A 23,730-nucleotide genomic window follows, 5' to 3' on the forward strand; every position below is an offset into this window, starting at 1 on the left:
CACTATCAGCACTATCCTTTCACACAGTACCTGAACTATATAAGCAATTTTAGCATCATCCTGGTAATCAGCTTCAGATTTTCTGAGATTTTTTAGCATAAGCTTGTATTTCAAAAAGGCTTCTCGACGCCGGGCCTCATTATCGAGATTGCAACAACGGTGACACCTGCCAACAGTACGTGAATTAGCAGGCACAGAGAATTCAGTAGAGGGCAAGTAGCACTTGCAACCATGACAGAAGTAAATGTTTTTATAAAGCTTTAATGGATCTGGTGGAACCTGCAGAAGGATGACAAGAAAGATGCTCTTATATATATAACTATATATATATAGATAGATAGATAGATATAGATATATGACTGAATGTCTTCTTATTAAATGAGTGAGGTTTTAACATTACCAAGAACATATAATGCCTTACAGTACACAATACACCTATTGGCTAATTTTGCTAAGGGTTTACACGGAACTTGATGGCATTCCTCTGTCTGTACATAGTGCAATAACTTTTGAATGCCGCATCTGATCAATTCCCAAGCCTCAGGGAATGTTCTAGACATCACTGGCCAATATCCTATTGATACGGGGGAGAATCAGAAAATCTAAATGAAAAAACGGGGGACACATGGAGACCTGCCACCTGATTAGCCCAGTCATAGCTTAATTGTCTATAGATAAAAAAACTGATTGATGCCACCCATTAACACCTTCCAGCAACATCTCTATCTCATTTCTGCCTGTCCTCCCAATGGTTTAAAGTATTGACACCTTGAATGACTTATCTCATAGACAAAAAGATTAATAAGAGGAAGAGAACAATAGGGGGCACTGGAGAATGCATGTGTACACATGACATGGGGAGTGGGGGATGGAGAGAAAGGGGAACCCTGGTATAGAAGAGTGGAGGGAAAGGGAAGACACAGAACCCTTGATGGGGGACAGACTGGGGAATCCTGGCATGTGGCAGAGGACAGAATGAAGAGCACATAGAGCTCCAGGCATGAAAAGGTGAAGTTGCACAGAGTCCCCAAAATAGATGGAGATGGGAGAGTGGCACAAGGGAGCTTGTTGGGTGGAATGGAGGAATGCAAGGAGCCTTTGGAGTTTGCAATAAGCTCGGCCCACACAAGCGACTAAGTGTGCAACATTAATATTAAACATGCCTTTAAGTTTAATAGTCAGCAATACTTATCTGAAATTTAAAAAAAATCAGTTTAGCTATATTTAAACATCTTTTGCTCTTATTGTATTTATTAAAAATATTTAAAGAATAAAACAACTTATTTTGTAGGAATAGATTAAGACCTCAGCTATTATGATCCAAAGCAGGGGTGGGCAAACTTTTTGGCCTCAGGGCCACATCTGGGTGGGGAAATTGTATGCAGGGCCATGAATATAGGGCTGGGGCAGGGGGTTGGGGTGTGAGAGGGAGTGCAGGGTGTGGCAGGGAGCTCAGAGCAGGGGGTTGGGGTGTAGGAGGGGGTGCAGGTGTGCAGCAGTGGGCTCAGAGCAGGCAGTTGGGGTGCAGAAGGGGGTGTGGAGTGCAGTAGGGGGCTGAGGATAGGGAGTTGGGGTGTGGAAGGGGTGTGGCGGGGGGCTCAAGGCAGAGGATTAGGGGGCTCAGGGCAGGGAGTTGGGGTGTGGTGTGCAGGAAGGGGCTATGGGCAAGGGGTTGGGGTGCAGGGGGGTGCAGGGTGCAGGAGGGGGCTCAGGGCAGGGGGTTGGGGTGTGGTATGCAGGAAGGGGCTATGGGCAAGAGGTTGGGGTGCAGGGGGGTGCAGGGTGCAGGAGGGGACTCAGGGCAGGCAGCTGGGGTGAAGAATGGGTGCGTCAGGGGGTTCAAGGCAGAGGGTTAGGGGGCTCAGGTCAGGGGGTTGAGGTGCGGGGTGCATGAGGGGTTCAGGGTGCGGGCGCCAGGCTGACGCTGCTTACCTCGAGTGGCTCCTGGATGGCAGCGGCACACAGCGGGGCTAAGGCAGGCTCCCTGCCTGCCCTGGCCCTGTGCTGCTCCCAGAAGTGGCCAGCATGTCCAGCAGTGGCTCCTGGGGGTGGGATGGGGCAGGCGGGTACCACCCCTGAAGCTCCCATTGGCCCGGTTTCCCGTTCCTGGCCAATGGGAGCTGCGGGGGGTGGTGCCTGCAGCCGAAGGCAGCGCATGGAGCTCTCTGCCCCCCACCCCCTCCCCCTGGCTCCCAGGGGCTGCAGGAATGTGGTGCTGGCCGCCTCTGGGAGTGGAGCAGGGCCAGGGCAGGCAGGGATCCTGCCTTGGCCCCGCTGCGCCATGAGGCTGGCAATCCTGTGAGCTGGATTGAAAGCCCTGACGGGCCAGATCTGGCCTGTGGGCTGTAGTTTGCCCTCCTTGGTCCAAAACAATTACTACTAATTGTATGCAAACAGATACTAAGCAACTGTAGAAATACAACTGAATGGGGAAAAACAGCAAAACAGGACGGCTGTAAATCACCATGTAACCTATCAAATGCAATGTGTCACATTCAAAAGATAAAAGCTAAGATTATGGGCCCCTTAGTATTTTGGCATGTGAAGATTAAATCATAAAGGCAAAATATTCCCCTTTTTATAAAAGCATGCAGAGGGGAAGAAAAAACAGTTACCTACGTCTCGTAACTGTTGTTCTTTGAGATGTGTTGCTCATGTCCATTCCATTCTAGATGTGTGCAAGTCCACGTGCACAATCGTTGGAGATTTTTGCCTTGGCAGTATCTATGGGGTCAGCAGTGGCACCCTCTGGAGTGCTGTGCTCATGCGTTAGTATATTAGGCACTGCTAGCCCTACGCCCTCTCAGTTCCTTCTTGCAGGCAACTCCGACAGAGGGGTAGGAGGGCGGATAATGGAATGGACATAAGCAACACGTCTCGAAGAACAACAATTACGAAAGGTAGGTAACCGTTTTGTTTTCTTCAAGTGTTTGCTCATGTCGATTCTATTCTAGATGACTCACAAGCAGTATCTCCAGAGGTGGGCTTGGAGTTCATGATCATTCGGCTTGCAATATTGTTATACTGAAGCCAGCATCATCTCAGGCCTGCTGGGTAAATGTGCAATGAGACGTAAACGTGTGGACGGAAGACCAGGAAGTGGCCCTGCAGATATCCTGGATTGGCACCTGCCTTGATTTACGAAACGGCTTGGTCCTTTCTATGTAGAAGGCTAGCACCCTCCTGACGTCCAGAGAGTGCAATCTGTGCTCCTCCTCCGACTTATGAGGTTTTGGAAAGAAGAAAGGTAAATATATGTCCTGGCCCATATGAAACGGTGAAACCACCTTAAGCAGGAAAGCTGGGTGTAGACACAACTGAATTTTGTCCTTGTAGAATGCCGTATAGGATGGCTCAGAGGTAAGAGTAATCTCAGAAACCCTGCGGGCAGATGTTATTGCGACCAGGAACGAAACCTTCCAGGAGCGGGGGAGAAGGGAGCAGGAAGCTAGAGGCTCGAAAGGGGGACCCATGAGCTGCGACTCCACAAGATTCAGGCCACAAGGAGTAACAGGGTCCTGGACTTGGGAGTAAAGTCACTCCAGGCCCTTTAGAAACCTGACTGTTATGTCCTGAGTGAAAACTGACCTGCCCTGGAGTGGAGGATGGAAGGCTGAAATGGCAGCCAAGTGGACCTTAATAGATGAAAGAGACAGACCCCGGAGCTTGAGATGCAGAAGATAATCCAGGATCAACTGCAGCAAGGCCTGCTTGTGCTGAACACCTTGGTCTGAGGTCCAGCATGTAAACCGCTTCCATTTGGCCATGTGGGTCACCCCGGTAGAGAGCTTTCTGCTGCCCAACGGGACTTCTTGGACATGGGCCAAACATTCATGTTCCCCCACATTTCAACCCATGCATCAGCCAACCCATCAGATGTAACACTGCCATGTTTGGATGCAGAAGACTGCCATGGTTTTGGGACAGCAGGTCCTGTCAGAGTGGCAGCTGTAACATGGCGGCCACCAAGATGTCCAGCAGCATGCAGAACCAGTGCTGGCATGGCTATGCTGGCACTATGAGGATAACCTTTGTCCTGTCCTCTTGATTTTCATGAGGACTCAGTGGATTAATGATACTGGAGGGAAGGCATACATGAGGGCCCCCGACCACAGGAGCAGAAAGACATCTGACAGGGAACCTCTGTTGATCCCCCAAATCAACATGGCACTTTCTGTTCTGCCTGGACATAAGCAAGTCCACATGAGGAGTCCCCCACCTCTGGAAGATGATGCTGACCATCTCCGGAAAAAGAGATTGTGACACTACGCCCCATATTCTTCACAGAGATATTATTGTGATACGGTTATGGAATAACTATGATGTACTTTATGCAACATAGGTCATGTGAGATATGATTGAAAAGATTATAATTTACTGAATATGATTATCCTATTTGTATGCATGTATCATTTTGGTATCTGAAGTTAGGAATACTGTCTATGCATCTATTACAAACGTGTTTACACCTGTGGAATGTCCACTGGGCAGAATGCAATCAGTCTAAATGGCTGGCTGGGAAGGGCCACTAGGAAGAACAATAGGTCTTAGAAGAAGCTAACCTCCCACCAGGAAGCCTTCCTGGGGAGCCTTCCTGAGGCTGCTGCAAATAGCCTCCGAGTCATGGCTGCTGTAACCCTACAGGGACATGTGACCAAGTCACCTGGTACTGGACTCCATCTTGAAATACAACTGTTTTTCCACTGACCGGACATGAGAACCAAGCTTGGAGACAAAGAATTCCCACCATATGCAAAAGCTATTTAAGCCAGGGGAGTGACATCATTATGGTTCTTCACTGACTCCCCACCCAGATTGATTCTTGGAAACACCTGGGGTACAAGGACTGGACTAGGGGAGAAGGGTTGGACCCAGGCTAGAGGAATTTTTAGCCTGTGAAAGGAATACCTGGGGTTTTTAAGCTACAAGCAAGTGCAGCTGGCCCCTCAAGAATCTTTGCAAACTGCCTAAAACAACAATTAGGGTGAGCGTTTGCTACTCATATCCAGTCTCTTTAGTAGATTAAGCTTAGATTGCATTTTTGTTTACTTGCTAGGTAATCTGCTTTGGTCTATTTGCTATGCCTTGTAATCACTTAAAATCTATCTTTTGCAGTTAATAAACTTGTTTTTGTTTTGTCTAAAACCAGTGTGTGGAAATCATAACTTGTGGCTAGCTGGTGAAAGTGTGAGACTGGGAGTGTGTCTGTAGCTTGTCACAGCATTACAGGGTAAGTGGGAGCCCAGGCTAGTGGGTCGGCGGATTCAGTGATACTCCAGTTCCAGGTCCCTGGGGGGAACTTCTCATAGAGACCATTTGTGGGGAGATGAGAAGGTCCTGCTGAGGTGATCTGCTAGCATGTTTCTGGCCCCAGGGAGGTGTGCAGCTATGAGATGAATGACATGTGAACACAGAAGTCCAATAGCTAGAGAGCTTCTTGGCAAAGGGCTGATGAGCGGGCTCTGCCTTGTTTGTTGATATAGCACAGTGAGGCAGTGATGTGGGGGAGGTTTAGGTTGGATATTAGGAAAAACTTTTTCACTAGGAGGGTGGTGAAACACTGGAATGCGTTACCTAAGGAGGTGGTAGAATCTCCTTCCTTAGAAGTTTTTAAGGTCAGGCTTGACAAAGCCCTGGCTGGGATGATTTAATTGGGGATTGGTCCTGCTTTGAGCAGGGGGTTGGACTAGATGACCTCCTGAGGTCCCTTCCAACCCTGATATTCTATGATTCTATGTCTGTCAGGATCTGAACCACCCTGCCGTTCAATGAGGCAGGAAAGCCTAGCAGGCCAAGACAACTGTTCTGAGCTCTCTGATGTGTATGTGGAGGGGGCAATCATGACTCGACCAACGTTCTTGCATACTGAGATCACCCAGATGGGCCCCTCACCCCAAGTCCGAGGCATCAGAGACCAAGGTCACCGACGGAGATGGGGCCGCAAAGGGGACTCCCTCCAACACCGACACAGGATGCAGCCACCATGTGAGGGACAACAGGATGCAGGTCCAGTTCCCTGAGTACGCAGTCTATGTTGTGTCTGTTGGGGATGTAAATCGACGCCAGCCAGGTCTGTAGAGGTCTAAGATGAAGCCAAGCATGCCGGCTGCCATGCAGCCCAACAACCTGGTGGTGAGAGGGTGGGCTCACATGTAAGAGATTAAATCTGTCATGGCTCAGAATCAGGCCTTGGGGAGGAAGGCTCTGGCCTGAGTGGAGTTGAGGATTGCCCCAATGAACTCTATTGCGCTGCACCGGAATTAAAGTTGATTTTTCCTCGTTTATTAACAGACCTAGATTATGACAGGTGGAGTGAACTACACTGAGATGACATCGCATCTCATCCCGGGAACAGCCCTTGATGAGAGTGTCTCTGGATTAAGATTAAACCTGAGTGTCTCTGGATTAAGTTTAGAAGTGTGTGCAACAAGAGTGATGTAGTGGTGGGAGTCTGCTACAGACCACCGGACCAGGGGGATGAGGTAGATGAGGCTTTCTTCCGGCAGCTCACTGAAGCTACTAGATTGCATGCCCTGATTCTCATGGGTGACTTTAATTTTCCTGATATCTGCTGGGAGAGCAATACAGCGGTGCATAGACAATCCAGGAAGTTTTTGGAAAGCGTAGGGGACAATTTCCTGGCGCAAGTGCTAGAGGAGCCAACTAGGGGGGGCGCTTTTCTTGACCTGCTGCTCACAAACCGGGTAGAATTAGTGGGGGAAGCAAAAGTGGATGGGAATCTGGGAGGCAGTGACCATGAGTTGGTGGAGTTCAGGATCCTGACGCAGGGAAGAAAGGTAAGCAGCAGAATACGGACCCTGGACATCAGGAAAGCAGACTTCGACTCCCTCAGGGAACGGATGGCCAGGATCCCCTGGGGGACTAACATGAAGGGGAAAGGAGTCCAGGAGAGCTGGCTGTATTTCAAGGAATCCCTGTTGAGGTTACAGGGACAAACCATCCCGATGAGTCGAAAGAATAGTAAATATGGCAGGCGACCAGCTTGGCTTAATGGTGAAATCCTAGCGGATATTAAACATAAAAAAGAAGCTTACAAGAAGTGGAAGGTTGGACATATGACCAGGGAAGAGTATAAAAATATTGCTCGGGCATGTAGGAATGAAATCAGGAGGGCCAAATCACACCTGGAGCTGCAGCTAGCGAGAGATGTCAAGAGTAACAAGAAGGGTTTTTTCAGGTATGTTGGCAACAAGAAGAAAGCCAAGGAAAGTGTGGGCCCCTTACTGAATGAGGGAGGCAACCTAGTGACAGAGGATGTGGAAAAAGCTAATGTACTCAATGCTTTTTTTGCCTCTGTTTTCACTAACAAGGTCAGCTCCCAGACTGCTGCGCTGGGCATCACAAAATGGGGAAGAGATGGCCAGCCCTCTGTGGAGATAGAGGTGGTTAGGGACTATTTAGAAAAGCTGGACGTGCACAAGTCCATGGGGCCGGACGAGTTGCATCCGAGAGTGCTGAAGGAATTGGCGGCTGTGATTGTAGAGCCATTGGCCATTATCTTTGAAAACTCGTGGCGAACCGGGGAAGTCCCGGATGACTGGAAAAAGGCTAATGTAGTGCCAATCTTTAAAAAAGGGAAGAAGGAGGATCCTGGGAACTACAGGCCAGTCAGCCTCACCTCAGTCCCTGGAAAAATCATGGAGCAGGTCCTCAAAGAATCAATCCTGAAGCACTTGCATGAGAGGAAAGTGATCAGGAACAGCCAGCATGGATTCACCAAGGGAAGGTCATGCCTGACTAATCTAATCGCCTTTTATGATGAGATTAATGGTTCTGTGGATGAAGGGAAAGCAGTGGATGTATTGTTTCTTGACTTTAGCAAAGCTTTTGACACGGTCTCACACAGTATTCTTGTCAGCAAGTTAAGGAAGTATGGGCTGGATGAATGCACTATAAGGTGGGTAGAAAGCTGGCTAGATTGTCGGGCTCAACGGGTAGTGATCAATGGCTCCATGTCTAGTTGGCAGCCGGTATCAAGTGGAGTGCCCCAAGGGTCGGTCCTGGGGCCGGTTTTGTTCAATATCTTCATAAATGATCTGGAGGATGGTGTGGATTGCACTCTCAGCAAATTTGCGGATGATACTAAACTGGGAGGAGTGGTAGATACGCTGGAGGGGAGGGATAGGATACAGAAGGACCTAGACAAATTGGAGGATTGGGCCAAAAGAAATCTGATGAGGTTCAATAAGGATAAGTGCAGGGTCCTGCACTTAGGACGGAAGAATCCAATGCACCGCTACAGACTAGGGACCGAATGGCTAGGCAGCAGTTCTGCGGAAAAGGACCTAGGGGTGACAGTGGACGAGAAGCTGGATATGAGTCAGCAGTGTGCCCTTATTGCCAAGAAGGCCAATGGCATTTGGGGATGTATAAGTAGGGGCATAGCGAGCAGATCGAGGGACGTGATCGTTCCCCTCTATTCGACATTGGTGAGGCCTCATCTGGAGTACTGTGTCCAGTTTTGGGCCCCACACTACAAGAAGGATGTGGATAAATTGGAGAGAGTCCAGCGAAGGGCAACAAAAATGATTAGGGGTCTAGAACACATGACTTATGAGGAGAGGCTGAGGGAGCTGGGATTGTTTAGCCTGCAGAAGAGAAGAATGAGGGGGGATTTGATAGCTGCTTTCAACTACCTGAAAGGGGGTTCCAAAGAGGATGGCTCTAGACTGTTCTCAATGGTAGCAGATGACAGAACGAGGAGTAATGGTCTCAAGTTGCAGTGGGGGAGGTTTATATTGGATATTAGGAAAAACTTTTTCACTAAGAGGGTGGTGAAACACTGGAATGCGTTACCTAGGGAGGTGGTAGAATCTCCGTCCTTAGAGGTTTTTAAGGTCAGGCTTGACAAAGCCCTGGCTGGGATGATTTAACTGGGAATTGGTCCTGCTTCGAGCAGGGGGTTGGACTAGATGACCTTCTGGGGTCCCTTCCAACCCTGATATTCTATGATTCTATGATTCTATGAGCCATTTGTCAAGGTACAGATAAAACTGGACATCCCAACGCCTCAAGTAAGCGGCCATTGGCGCCATGCACTTTGTAAACAGTCTCGGGCTGATGAGAGACCAAAGGGCAGTGCCGTGAATTGGAAATGGCACTGGCCAAGTGCAAAATGGAAGAACAGCCTGTGTAACTGAAAAATGGAGATATGGAAATAAGCATCCTTCAAGTTGATGGTGGCGTACCAATCTCCTGGATCCAGAGAGGGAATTATGGAGGCCAGGGAGACCATGCGGAACTTCAACTTTCTGAGATGCTTATTGAGGCGTCGCTGATCTAGGGTAGGTTGCAGCCCCCCTTTCGCTTTCAGGACTAGGAAATACTGGGAATAGAACCCTTTCCCCCTCATTTCCCGAGGGACCTCTTCTACTGCCCCCAGACATAGGAGTTGCTCATGAGAAGGGTCCCTGAAGAGGGACGGAGGGAGGGGCGGCCAGGAACTGTAGGGTGTAGCCCGAAGATATTATGTCGAGCACCTAACGATCCAAGGTTACTTGTGAACAAGATCACCAGAAGGGGTGCAGGTGATTAAGGAAAAAATAGGAGGGTGGATCCTGGAATCTGACTGGGGTGCTGTTCTTAAGCGCGCCCTCAGAATGACTGTGTCTGGCCTCTCTGGTGTCTCAAAGGGTCCAGTTGAGAGGCAAATGGGAGGACGAGGGGCAGCGTCGCTTAAACCCCTTGTCTCTGTCCTTTTTCCTATAGGTGCCATGTCATGAAGGCCACCAGGACGGAGGAGGAGGAGGAGGAAGAGAAAGAGAAGGTGGAGGTGAAGGAGGCTCGAACTGCTTTCTAGCCTGCTGTGGAGTGTGGAGGCCCAGAAAGCGTAGGGTGGGACAGGACTCTTTAAGGCTGTGCAGCCTTGCATCTATGAGCTCAAAGAAGAGCCCTGCTCCCTCAAATGGGAGGTCCTGAATAGCAGACTGCCTCTTCTGGGATAAACCTGAGGAGTGCAGCCAAGAGTTGCACCTCATCACCACTGCAGAGGCCACAACCCTGGCCACCGAGTCTGTAGCATCCCAGACCATCCTGGAGGCCTCTTGCAACTGCTTTATCCTCCTCCACTATCGTGACAAACTCCTGTGTGTGGTCCTATTGCAGGGCCTCCTTGAACTTGCCAAGGGAGCCTCATAGTCTTAAAATTGTACCTGCCCAACAGGGCCTGATGATTAGATACCCAAAATTGCAGGCTGGCCGTCGAATAAATCTTTCTATCAAAAAGATCCAGTCTCTTGGCGTCTTTTTTCTTTGGAGTGCCGCTCGTCTGACCCTGCCTGTCCTTCTCATTAACTGCGGACACAACCAGTGACCCAGCTGGTGGGTGCGTATAGAGGTATTCAAACCCCTTTGTGGGGACATAATACATCTTTTTCGCCTCTTTGGAAGTGGGCAGAGTGGAAGAGGGGGTCTGACATACTGCCTTAGCAATCTTGAGGACCCCTGGGTGAACTGGTAGCGTGATGCGGGCCAGGGTAGTGGAAGAGATGATGTTGAAGAGGCTCCTCCAACTCCTCAATTTCCAGGTTTAGGTTGGCAGCCACCCTTTTAAGGAGAGCCAGGTGCTCTTTAAAATAGTCGGTCAGATTATCAGTCTGGGAAAGGCTGCCACCGCTTTGTCCGGTGAGGAAGACAACGAGGGCATCGCAGAGGGATGGGTGGATTCCCCTTCCCCTTCTGGGGAGGGCTGTCTAGGCATCCTGCTGGGTTGCCCTCGTTTCAGGCTCCACACTGTGCTTCGAACCTGGTGTCAGTGGTGCCAGGGATGGTTTGTCGGAGGATGCCAGGAAGGAGTGGTGGGAATATGCAACTGGCATCATCGGCATGCCCCAAGGGTTCCAACAAGGCCATTAAGCAGACCATTGGCCCTGCTGCCATGCTGCTGCCACTGATGTTGTGCCAGTTTCCAGGGTTGATGGGGATCCATGCCTTCTTGGCCAGGGGCTGAACTCCAGTTCCAACTTGGACCATTCCCCTTCTGGTGACCAAGATGGGTCTGTGGAAGCTTGTGTCTGCCATCTGACTCTTGGCAGAGACTGATGCCTAGAAGGTGGAGATCGGCATCTGTCTGTCGAGCGGTACTGGGGCGGCGGAGACCAGTACTGCGACAGCGAGTGGTCCCGCGCCGGTGGGGACCGATGCCTGGGAGATCGTCTAGGCGATAGAGACCTGCGCCTGGGAAATCTCTGGCAAGAGGTTGGCCAGTACCAAGAGTACAGTGACCAGTGCCTCAATTCTTGTGTTCCATGCCTCGTGGAAGGAGAGCGTGGTGCTGGAGACCTGGGTCTTCTGGCCAGAGACAGAGGTTGCAGGACCAGAGTCCTAGGTTGTGGGGACAGGGATGTATGCCTACAATCCAGGGATCGACGGTGATCCACCACTCTTTTGGGGGAGGTCCCATGGCTGCCTTGCCCTTGGATTATATTGCAGGGCCTTAGCCACATCCAGCTCTTGGAGCGGAGTCTGCGGTACTGGCAGGCCCATGAGGTCTTTGGCCACCTGGACAGCTTCGGGCATTGAAGGTGCCAGTGGCAGCTGGGGTCCCCTGTCGCTCCCAGGCGTCACAGGCAGATCCCTGGTTGGGCTAGGGTGTCTGACTGTAGTGGTACCCCTATAGCTCCGGGGTGAGTGCGCGGCCTGAACTAGATCCTTTGCCAAGAGCCCCTGTGCCCTCCTTTGATGGTGCTGGGGAGTCTCTTTTCTTTTGCCCCTTTTTGGGCACTGGCGAGGAAGAACAGTACCAGGCAGAGCCCGTTGCTGGTGGGGGGCTCTGCACTGATATGAGGTGCTAGGAGCGGAGTCTGATCAGGAGCTTCGATGCCGGGTGAAGTGCAGCCTCCAAAAGGAGGGCCTTCAAGCGGATATCCCATTCCTTTTGGGTTCAGGGACAAAAGTTCTTGCAAATTCTGCACTTGTTCTTTATATGGGATTCCCCCAAGCACGTCACACAGCTGCTGTGGGGATCACTAACAGGCATCGGCCTGTTGCATGACAAACATGCTTTGAAGCCCAGGCATGCTGGGATTCTAAACTAACAACTAACACTTAACTAAATGACTAACTACGTACCTAAGCACTATATACAAAGAAGATAGACAATGGGCTGTTAAGAACTACTAACGTTCTATATAAGATAAGGCACTCCAACCAACCGTCACGGATGGTAAGAAGGAACTGAGAGGGCGTAGGGCCGGCAGCGCCTAATATACTGACGCATGAGCGCAGCACTTCAGAGGGCACCACTGCCAACCCTACAGATACTGCTATGGCAAAAATCTCAGACTGTGCACGTGGACACGCACACACCTAGAATGGAATCGACATGAGCAAGCACTCGAAGAAGAAAATAAAGATGTCATATGTGCTTCTTCACTCTCACCATGTTCTGCAGGACCAGTGGGGAAATGGTGTGGACAGGGGCCAGGCCCAGATCTCTAATTGGGCTACTTTCATCAGCTTGGTAAGTCAGTCCCCTTGTTTCGCCAGTTGTCATTTTGAATGTGCTCCTCTGCTTGTCTCCTCCGCCTGGATGCCATTTAGCAGCCATCTTGTTTGTGATGTTGTCTGTAGCACAGGCCAATTAGAAGGCTTGTGGCACCAAATACAAACATAACTACATCTGTAATGTTTAACCCACCTGCAGATAACCTGATTCCTCAGAAGAGACAGATCTCACCCCCACAAACCTTGGCTATGACTGAGCTGCCGTCTGCCCTGACTACCACAAAGTTACTGCCTCCAGGTCCCCTGTCCCTACTACCTGCTGCTGCATAGCCTCTACATGCTAGTTACTGATACCCAGTCACAGCTTACTGGGTCCCCCTACCCTGGATGCCAACAAATCCCCAAGGGATGTGGGACTCAACTAGCTCTTGTTGGTTTCTAAGAAAAAGAAGTCTGCCTATATGCCTGCAAGAAGGCAGAAAGTAGATGTAAAGAGCAGAAGCAGCAGCAATAAAACCCTAGAAGCACAGGAGGAGCAACTGTGTAGGCAGCAACCTGATCCCCACGCAGGGGAAGGTGAGCACGCCAGGCCCAGTGAAGCATCATACCCCCCTCAAGGCAAACTGAGCGTAATGAAGCCTGGGGCCATCCAGGACCCACTGAGGAGAAGCCAAGCTCAGCAAAGCATCTGTGTCAAACGGTTGAAGCTTTTTATCCAGACTTTAGTCTAAGTGGGAAGTGGACCAGGTTGCTTAGATTGATTGTTCACTAGCTTCTTCACCACTCCATAGCTGTGGCCCCTTTTCATGAGAGAATCATGGGTCATACAGTTTTAAGAGGGGGTGGATGTGGCTTTGTTGTGTTGAAACTATCCAGTATAGGCACTTTCCCCATTTGTGCATCCAACTATGGTATTTCTGCAACATTGCTCCACTACATCCTATTTACCAAGGAGCCCGGAAGATAAGGATCTTAGACTACATCTTGTTGTTTAATGAATCAGTTGTTTCACTGAATCAGTATGGTCTCTAATGGCATGGTAAGTATAGTAATTTGTACATATATTTATGTGGTCATAAGCCTTATCAAACATCTTTAATTTTGTACAATATACAGTTTTTGAGAATACTATTATAGAAGCACACAACAACTAAGTCTCTTGGTCAGGCTTTCATTATATCCCACGTTGACTACTGCAGTCTTTTCCTTCTTTGGCCTCCCTAAAACTCTCATTTTCCCCCTCCAGTCCAAACAAAATGCTGCAGTGAAAGTCATCTTCCTGCTAAACATTTTGATCAAGTCTCTCTCTCTGAATCTCTCTACTAGTTCCCCATTTGATATTGCATCAATTGTAAGTGTCTTGTCACCACCTTCAAAGTTCTACATAATTCTGCTGCTTCCTACTTACCTAAGCTTATCTTACTTCACTCCCTACAGCTCTTGTGCTCTGCCAGTGCTCCCACACGGAGCACTCATTGGTTAGAGTCTCAGAAAAACCCCACCTCCATGTCATCTTCCATATATGCAGTATACCTTCCTGAGCTCATCTGTGAGGCTTCTACCATTTCCACATTTTAGTTCCTCTTGCAAACCCACTCCTGCAGTTCTACCTATGGCCAATCTTATATTAATAAAAAGAAAAAAGCATATAATGTTTCCCATTTCCACTCTCCCGTTACCTTGTGCCTGACGGCCCATCCTTAAAACTGCAAGTTCCTTGGTAGAAAGACTATTTTTGCTTCTCTGCCTGTAAACACTGAGCATATAGTGAGCTCTACCATAGACAAATATCAGAATCATAATAGAAAGGAGAAATACCTTAAGCACTCTAGTAACCTCAGGGTTAAAGAATGGAGTTTTAATATACTGAAGAAATAATGTGCATATTCTTTTTCTGAGTCCTTCTAGATTGCATTCTTTCACACCTCGCATCATAAGATCAGCCTCTCTGTCAATTAATTCCACTATTTCATGGGTGAGTTTACACTCGTGTTCCTACACAAACAAAATAAAGTTACAACGGACGTTGCTGATAAATATATATATACATATATAGCTATGTGTGTGTGTTATATATAACACCAACAAAATCAGCATAATATTCTGTGGTGAAATCCCTGCAGGTTTGACAGAGAATTATACAGTAGAAAAATATTCTCTTCTGATGCTATCGACCTTCCTCTACCACTATCTCAAAAACACAGAAAGGGAGATGGATGGTAACAGGTGAATGATGCCACTTAAATTCAGCCTTCTTTCCTCCAATAAAAATCCTGATTCTACAGCAATTCCAGTTTTCCCAGAATGCAGGATTTGATCTGGATCATTATTATTGTGAAAACAACAAAAACCAAAAACTATAAGCTCCTGCAGTTGATTAACGAGCACTATTTCTAGAGCTGTTCTGACTTTGGACCCAATTCTGATTCCATCAAAGCCAAGGCAAAATCCTCACTTTGGCTTCGATAAGATCAGGATCAGGCTCTTCTATTCTATTTAGGTGCAAGTACCATCACCAAGGTACCTGAGTGCCTTCATGATGTTCAAACAAGGAAATTTAAAAAAAAAATTCCTGTTAATTTTTTCTCCACTAAAAAGGGAGAGGAAATCAAAGTTTGTGAGACAGAAAAATTACAATCCAAACTAAGAGACATTTCATAACCAAATTTCTGAAAAGGTATTTTGAATACTGCAGCATAAAAAAGAATGAAAATAAATGACATTAAATGTATCTCTCCCAGTTTTATCCAATTACTGTAATTATTAAACTTCATACGAAAACTGTATTAAAATTTAACACAAATTTAACATCACAGTGGAGGGTTATAACTTTAAAATTACCTTAAGAAATGAATACTTATCATACAAAGTGATAGTGAAACTTGAATGTATATTAAATTGACCTTTCCTAATTTAACAAATAGCATTGGTTAGCACACCAGGCTTTCGTTCATGCCACCACATCCTCACAACTGTTTGCCAAGAGAAACCTTGCTGATGTGTCCGCACCAATTAAATGACTATGGCTCTAGGTATGGAACGTATAACCAAAAGTTAAACTTAAGGGGAAGACCAAAATGTACCTTCACTGTATGTTTGAGTGTTAACAGCACATCCAGCCTCTCATCTTTTGGGAGGTCTTTCATACTAATGCTGCGGTAGATCTCAAGCAGTTCTCTAGCACGTAGTGTAAACCGTGTATCCATTTCAGTTATTTTTCCATCATATGCTTTCCATCTCTTTGGCTCTGCACACTTGAGAAACAATTTGTATCAATCAGAGTTATTTTAATTTGATCAACAGCCAAAAAAGTACATTGTGTTACAAAAAGTCTTACCATAATAAACAAGGAGTCAGCTTTAATACTTATCTAATACAGAAGGCTCTTTCTACTACCAATATTTCCACAATATATATTGTACCCTAGAGTAAAGTTTCAATATTATATGACTTGTAAAAAAAAAAAAACAGGCCATAATAATTCAGACTTACAACATACTAAAAATAAAGGACATTCTCCCACAGAGAAATGCTCTGTTGGTTTAAAATGAACTGACTGAAAGTGGTACTGGAATACACGCTCAAGATCTGATCCTGCAGTCATTAATCAGGCAAAACTGCCACTAGAGTTAACGGGAGAATTGCCTGTAAGGACTGCAGGCTTAAGCCCTTAAAGCCTATTGTGCTGTGGAATATTTTCTGGGAGACGTTATTTAAGATGAAATATTGTTATGACTGGGTTGTAAAAATGGCCAGTTTACATATATATTGGGTCCAAGCAATCTTCCCTCAGTCAATCAGTCAAGTATTTATAATTCTGATAATGGTAGTTCTTGGCATTTTTCTTTCCATTCATAAATTTGGGGAAGATCAAGCCCTCTAATAGGGGTTGCTATTGCTGAACCTAAAGTTCTCTGTCTCCCAGAACCAAGTGTGTTAGTGCCACTTTCACATTTCAAGAGAATAAGAGTATGGGTACGTCTACACAGCAACGTAAGCCTAGGGATAGTGGGACTTGAGTCAGCTGATCTGTGTCAAGGAACCCTGGGCTTGAGCATCTACATTGCATTTTAACAGTAGGTTAAGAATTTTCTGACCCATGCTGAAACCTAAGGCTCTGCTATCCACGCTGCAGTGCACAGACCTGAGTCAAAGTAACTGTATCCCACACGGCCTAGCACCCTGGCCCCTACCAATGTCACTGCTCTAGCTCTAGGAAGGTGGTGCACTAGGGAAAAACTCCACTGCCCACTCTGCATGTTACAGGAAATTTGAACTGCCTGCCAACACAACCTGCCAAGCAATCCTTGTGTTCTGTGCTCTGCCAGCTACCAGAGCCAGCAATGTGGAGGAGGTGCCTTTTGATGAACTGCTCTTGCTTGTGCTTTTCCTTCTGTGTCAGGAAACTGGCAAAGCATCTGCAAGGTGCTGGTGGACATTTCAGTGGCATTTTCTGTCTCACCAAAGGTACCTGATGGATCTGTAGGAGGAGACAGTGGCAGAGGAGAATCCTGGTATTGTAGACTCACTGGCAGATGCTGCTCAGTATAATTGGCAAAGCTGCTGATACCCCCTATGTAGACTGCTGCTTCTGGTGCAGGGCCACAAGCACAGACAGGTGAGACCACATTGTCATGCAGACCTGGGATGACCAGCAGTGGGACCAGAACTTTCGCATGAAGAAAGCTACATTTCTGTAGCTTTGCGAACAGCTTGCCTCCACCTTCCAAAAGAGACTCACATGAGGTCAGCCTGGCCAGTACAGAAGTAGGTTTCTATAACTGTCTGGAAGCTGGCTAGCCTGCTACAGGTCCATTGCCAACCAGTTTGGGGTTGGAAAGTCGATTATCGATAAAGTGGTGGCAGAGATAACTGAAGCAATCAGGTGTGTGGTTTACCCCAAGGTGGTGGGCATTAAAGATATTCCAGAGGTAATTGCTGGCTTTGAAAGAATGGGGTTTGCAAACTTTGGTAGTGGTATTGATGGGATTCATGTGCCCATAGTTTGCCCTCCTCAAGGAGCACATAAGTACATAAACCACAAAGGGTACTACTCCATTGTTATGCAAGCACTAGTGAACCACAGAGGCAGATTTATGAGTGTCAATGTGGGCTGAACAGGAAAAGTTCACAATGCCAGACTTTTTCATCACTCAGGAATCTACATTCATGGACAGACTGGGATACCAGTGCCATCAAATGACACTGACATAAACAATGTTACTGTTACCACTGTTATTTTGGTGGACCCCGTGTACCCTCTTTTGCCTTGGCTTCCGAAACTGTACCCTGATTTCAGAGGCCCTGGTGAAAAAAAGGCTTAATTACACTCTCAGCAAGTGCAGAATGGTTGTTGTATGTGCTTTTGGCACATTAATATCACATTGGAGGTGTTTACCATTGGAGGTATTTACCAAAACCCATTTTGGATGCCAGTGCAATTAATGCTTGTGACAGTCTATACTATTATGGTCACCACTTTTATAAGACTATGATAAATTTTGTACAAAGTATGTCTTGTGAAGTATCATTTGAAAAGTCATAATCGTTTATTGTCCTTGTAAAATGCGCATATCGACATTGTATAGGAAGTTATAATATTCTACATATATCATTGTTAACATGCTCGAAGGGCCAGACAAGCAGGTCCAAACCAGTTTTTCAGAGACAAAGACTAACTGGCACCACAGCCAGGTGTTAAAGAGCAATCATCGGCTTAAGCAGCCATTCTTCAGCACTGGAAAGGTGAAAACAAGAAATTTACATTTAATCTCAGAGACTGTTCAAACCTCAGATAACAAGACACTGTTTGTCTGCACCTCAGTGGGGGGTAATCCTCAAAGAGGAGAGAGGGTATAAGAATGAGAGACAATGGCCTCCACCTCACCTCTCCTCCTCCCATATCTCTGCTCATGACATCAATGATTCTCAAACAACTGAAATAAGGAGGAAGTGGTCCCAGGCTGAAAGGAGATGCAGGCTGTGAAATTTATAACAGTGTATGATGAGACCAAACCTTTGCTTCTAAATTCACTTAGCTTAGATATTAGATGTTAGATATTAGTTTCTGTATTACTCTTTTATTTTCTTTAGTAACCAACCCTGACTTTTAAGCATTATCACTTGTAATCACTTAAAATCTATCTTTCTGTAGGTATACTTATCTTATTGCTTTATCTTAACCACTGAGTTTGGATTAGACTGTGTGGGAAACTCCATCTGTGATAACAAGGCTGGTGCATATATCATTTTCCTTTGCTGAAATGACAGATTTACCATGAGTTTGCATTGTTCAGGAGGGTACTGTGCAGTACAAGATTCACATTTCTGGTGTCAAGACTGGGGCTAAGAACATGTGGGTGTCACCCTGTATGTAATTCATGAGTGATTGGTCAGAGTGTTTATGTTTAACTGTGTTTTACATGCTAAAGGCTGTAAGCAGGCCAGTAGTGGATGTTCTGACAGCAAAGCAGTGTAAAAGGCACCCTAGGCTAGATAATTAAGGGCACACAGTTGTTCAACAGACCAGATTGTACCCCGGGGAATGCCACAATGCTGTCCAAATTACTCTGGCTTGCTGTGCTCTTCACAGCCTTTGTGAAGCCAGAGGTGTGCCATTTCCCCCTGAATGGACCTATGACAGCAAGGGAATGCTGAACTGGTACCCTCAGCCAGAAAAGGTAGCTATCACTGTGGGAGCTGGTTGTACCTGGGCCGCAGAACTAAGGGATGTGTTGTGTGCTCACATTATGGACTTGCATGGCCCAGTGGAAGAAGGGGAATAGTACTTGTATGAATGTGTTTTTTGGGGGGAACAATTGGCTCATTGGAGGGGCAGTGTTTGGGAGAGGGGTAGTCCTGATGCCATGCAATACAAATCACAATGACATGAGGAACATGAGGAAAAATGAATTTGTATGTGGTTTGGGGGTTCATCATCACAGTGAAAGTCACGAACCTGTGAGCTTTAATCCCAGCTCTACCACTAACTGCTGTGAAGTGTTGAGCAAATCACTTAGCCTCTCTGTGACTCAGTTTCTCTCTCTATTAAATAAGGATATTAATACTTTCCTATCTGTAGAACAGGGTTCTACAATTTAATTAGTGTTTAGACAGCATTTTAAATAGGTAAACCAGTAAACACTTCTTACTGCCTACTGCACAGGGGTGCTAGGAGGATAAATTCATGACATTTGTAAGGTGCTCTGATATTATGGCAATGGGGGCCATATAAAATGTGAATAGTGCATATTAGGAACTAAACGCCTGCAAAGCTTTATTTTAAGAAACAGTTTAATTTTCAAGTTATGTAGGCACAAAAAAGCAGAAAAAATTGAAAATAGGACTTTGCAATTGCAAATTTGACCGATTCTTAACTATATCATCACTAGGTATGGAACTATAATTAAATGAGGTACTGTGTAGGGCTATAATTAAATGAAGTACTGCTAACTGGAACTGATAGTCTGGAGCCAAAATTGATTAAGAAATCTGAAAGGAAACAGGACAGACCCTATAATGAAATCCCAAATCTCAGAATTAGAGCTGTTAAACTCTTGCAAAACTGGAAACAAGCAATTTTTATTCTACCATGACAGAAGTTTATTACTTTTGTTTTGTCATGCATACATAGTAAGACAAATCCTTTAAAAATGTTGTAAGGGTTACATTAGCCTGCATCATTAGAGTCCAATGCCAACAAAGTAGTCAGTTCTCTAACTTTACACTAAGACAGTTAAATTCTTCTGATATGATTTTCCAGTGGGTATATGAATTCAATTTTTGGCCACCCCCGCCAATTAAAAACTTGACCTTTGGCTCTCCTAGTTTGAGACTTCTTGTGTCAGGAAGTATTAAAGTGCAAGGTTCTCTTTAGGACATGCTGATTACAGCTAGTTGAGACAAATTTACAAAATGCATCTGATGAAGTGAGCTGTAGCTCACAAAGCTTATGCTCAAATAAATTTGTTAGTCTCTAAGGTGCCACAAGTACTCCTTTTCTTTTTGCAAAACACTTAAGTGATCTAGCAGTATTATACAGTGCAGAAGGTCTCTAAAATTGGGTCACCAAATCTACAACAGCAGGGTTAGAAAGTATGAAAATCTTGGTATAATCTGTCATTTTGGAATTTCTGATGATATTGTAAAGTGGTACTATAAAAATGAAATGATGCACCTAAATGTAACATGCAGCTCCTCTTTGAAGAAATAGTAATGTCATCAGTATGAAAAGCAAGATTGTCAGTGCTTGAGAATGAATCTCAAGCTCTCTGATTTCAGGCTTATTTTCACGTACTCACGATTGACGCAAGAAATTTAAAACTTCCTGATTTTTTTTACAGCTCTCTCCTGCCTTTTAGTTTGCTGGCAGCAATGTGGAATTTGCAATAATCCTGTTATCTGAATTGCTTCAGAGAGCAGGACTACTGTAATTGCACTCTGCTGCCAGCACATAAAAGCAAAGCAGAGCATCAGAGGAGAGCAATACAAGAACACAAGCATGAAGAGAGAGAACAGAGAAAAGAAAAGGGAGACAACATAGAATGGGCACAGAAAAGGCAGTTGAGAAACAGTACAAAGCGTGAAAACTATGAACACCATGAGCAAGAGTCAGGGCCAGTTCTAGGATTTTTGTGGCCCCAAGCAGAAAATTTTTTGGCCGCCCCTGCTTTTTTGTCTCCCCACCCCAGCCCCGCAACTATGCCCCTTCCCAACCCCTTCCCCAAAACCCCGGCCCTGCCTCCTCCCCTGGGCGTGCCGCATTCTCCCCCATTGCTTCCTGCAGCTCCCCCCCCCGCAATCCCCTGCAACCCTCTGCCCTAGCTCACCTCCGCTCTGCCTGCTCCCCTGAACACACCGCCGCTCCGCTTCTCCCCCTCCCTCTCAGGCAAGGGAGAGGCAACGCATTCAGGGGAGCAGGTGGAGCGGAGGTGAGCAAGGGTGGGGGGGAGCGTAGGAAGTAACCGGGGTGGGGAGTGGAACCGCTCCCCGCTCCAGCTCACCTCCGCTCCACCACCGCCGCCTCCCCCAGTGTGCTGCCACACGGCTTCTCCTCCCTACCTCCCAGGCTTGCAGCGTGAAACAGCTGTTTCGCATTCTGCAAGTCTGGGAGGGATGGGGGAAGAAACGGAGCGGCGGCAGCACACTCAGGGGAGCAGGCAGAGGCAGAGTGGAGGCGAGCTGGGGCACATTTCTAGGGGCGGCATGGCCGGCGCCGGAATGCCGCCCCTAGAAATGTGCCGCCCCAAGCACCTGCTTGTTTTGATGGTGCCTCAAGCTGGCCCTGGCAGCAGTAAATAACAGTAGTCATATAGCTCCTCCCTGAAGCACTCTCATGGCTATATTATGATTTTTATTGCTGTAAGATATTACCCTTTTAAAACACATACACATAAAACAAATGAGGAAGTCCAATTTAAAAAGAGAAAGAAAGGATTTGGAAGGGAAGGTAATAAATAGAGGGCCAAGAGAGGTCATTCTAAAAATACATTAAAAGCACCATAACAATTAAAATTTAGAAGCAGGAAGGGATGAAATGAGAAATATTTTGCAGGGGAGCAAGTTTCACACCATGAGAGTATTGCAGCAAAAGTGCAATCGCCTGTAGACTTCAAATATGATGGTGTGATCTTTAAATGGCAAGTGGGATGTGACTGCAGTTACATGTCCGTACAAGGTTCAAGTACCAGGCCTATAATGCAGTCAGGCCTAGTCCGAGAGAGGCAGACAAATGTAAAAAAAACCCACATAGCAGTATCATATAAACACTGTAGTTAATGGTGCTACTGAATTGGGAATAAGCAAAAATGATGGAGAAGCCCAAGTGACAGCCCAACAAAGAAGGAATTGATGGGAATTAGTAGGTGGGTCTATAACTCTGCTACATTGATGTATGCTATAGGCTCACCCAATATTGCTCTTTTTCAAGAGTACAAAAATCAGGATACTTGCTAAGTAAAATCATGGAATTGGTATCAAAAGCATGAGTTTTTACCCTTTCAGTCTCCTCTCTGAGCATTAATACTGCTAAAAAATGAGTGATCTATATTACTTCTGCTTTTTAATGTTAAGTCTATTTAGTGCTCAGACAGTGGCTCTCTAATGAAATATTACACTGTTTCTTCCCCAGCAGAGTTTACAGCCAACTTGGAACATAGGCTTTCAATCTAAACCCATTATATTCTCCCCCTTGCAGACCCCTCTTTTTTTAAGTGTAAGAAGATTGTTCCCAAATATCATCTTCTGTATTTTAATTTCAACCTGTACACTCAGGAGCTCCATAGTTAACTCAGGAGAGCAAAGAAAAAAGCTGTTCCTTCAGAGTACCCTGATTTGTGGCGGGGAGTGGGGTGCTGAGGTCAGCAAATGCATTTTATTTCCCATTACCTGTTTGTTCCTTTCTTCCTCTTCCCCCCAAATGGTTATGTTTCTGGAGCATCTTTATGTGTGATTGAGTTTATGAATAATTTTTTTGTTTTAATTTCTATATGGAGAGTCTGTGGCAAAGTCTTCTTTGGCTTTTGATGTTTTAAATGAAGAATTAGTGAGTTTCCCCCCACTTTTGTTTTATTTTTTGTGGTTTTTCCTTTGTTTGGAATGTTTGGGGGTATGAGTTTTCTTCATCGTTATTTCCCTTGTGATGTATACATCTATCAGACACTGAGCTAATGAGAGAGAGAATTCCTGCCTTTTGTGTTTTTAGTGTTGGGGTAGATGAAAGGTGGTTCCTTGTGGGGAAAATGACGTTGGTGAGAGAGTTAGCGGGTGATTCTCAAGGATGGCAAAAGTTTCCTGGTTTTAGGTTTCTTTAGTAAATAACTTTGACTTACACTGTGAAGAATTCATGTGGCCAGAGTGAAACAGGTAGCATAGGCTCTTCCTGCATGAGTTTTTGAATGGATAATGTTAGATCTGTTTTGAATATCCTCACTTTACTTCTTGATCGTTGTGTGGAGTGTTATCCAGACATTGGTGTGGATCACTAAAATCTGGTTGGATGATGATGCAGAGATCCAGTTTGGCATGGCTGGTTCCAGGTGGATATTGAATGCTTCACCAACCTCATGGTGCAGCATAACTGTAGAAATACATGAGATAAACTGGTATCTGCAGTAGGTTATTTGAACATCTGGTCATCTCTTATCTTCTCTTATGTCCATGATGCAAGACAAAAGTTGATGGTTCTGCTGGTGTGTGGGCCACATCATATTTAATAGGGAATTTCATGACCGAGTTATCTGATCTTTTGTCAACATTGATATTGGT

General features: G+C 46.1%; 1 protein-coding gene across 5 annotated transcripts in view; it reads right to left on the minus strand.

The window, feature by feature from the left end:
- The window catches only part of IQUB (IQ motif and ubiquitin domain containing), a 54,910-nt gene that overhangs the window by 9,566 nt on the left and 21,614 nt on the right, over nt 1-23,730 (minus strand). For 2 of the 5 annotated variants that reach the window (XM_048836909.2, XM_048836908.2), the window contains 3 exons: nt 15,549-15,719; nt 14,284-14,460; nt 31-279 (listed from right to left, as the gene is read on the minus strand). In XM_048836909.2, coding sequence (XP_048692866.1) covers nt 31-279; nt 14,284-14,460; nt 15,549-15,719 — 597 coding nt within the window. The remainder of the gene's footprint in view (nt 1-30; nt 280-14,283; nt 14,461-15,548; nt 15,720-23,730) is intronic. The other 3 variants (XM_048836911.2, XM_048836912.2, XM_048836913.2) reach the window with 3 other exon arrangements.

Source organism: Caretta caretta, chromosome 1 (genome assembly GCF_965140235.1).
Source record: "Caretta caretta isolate rCarCar2 chromosome 1, rCarCar1.hap1, whole genome shotgun sequence".
Lineage (NCBI taxonomy): Eukaryota > Metazoa > Chordata > Testudines > Cheloniidae > Caretta > Caretta caretta.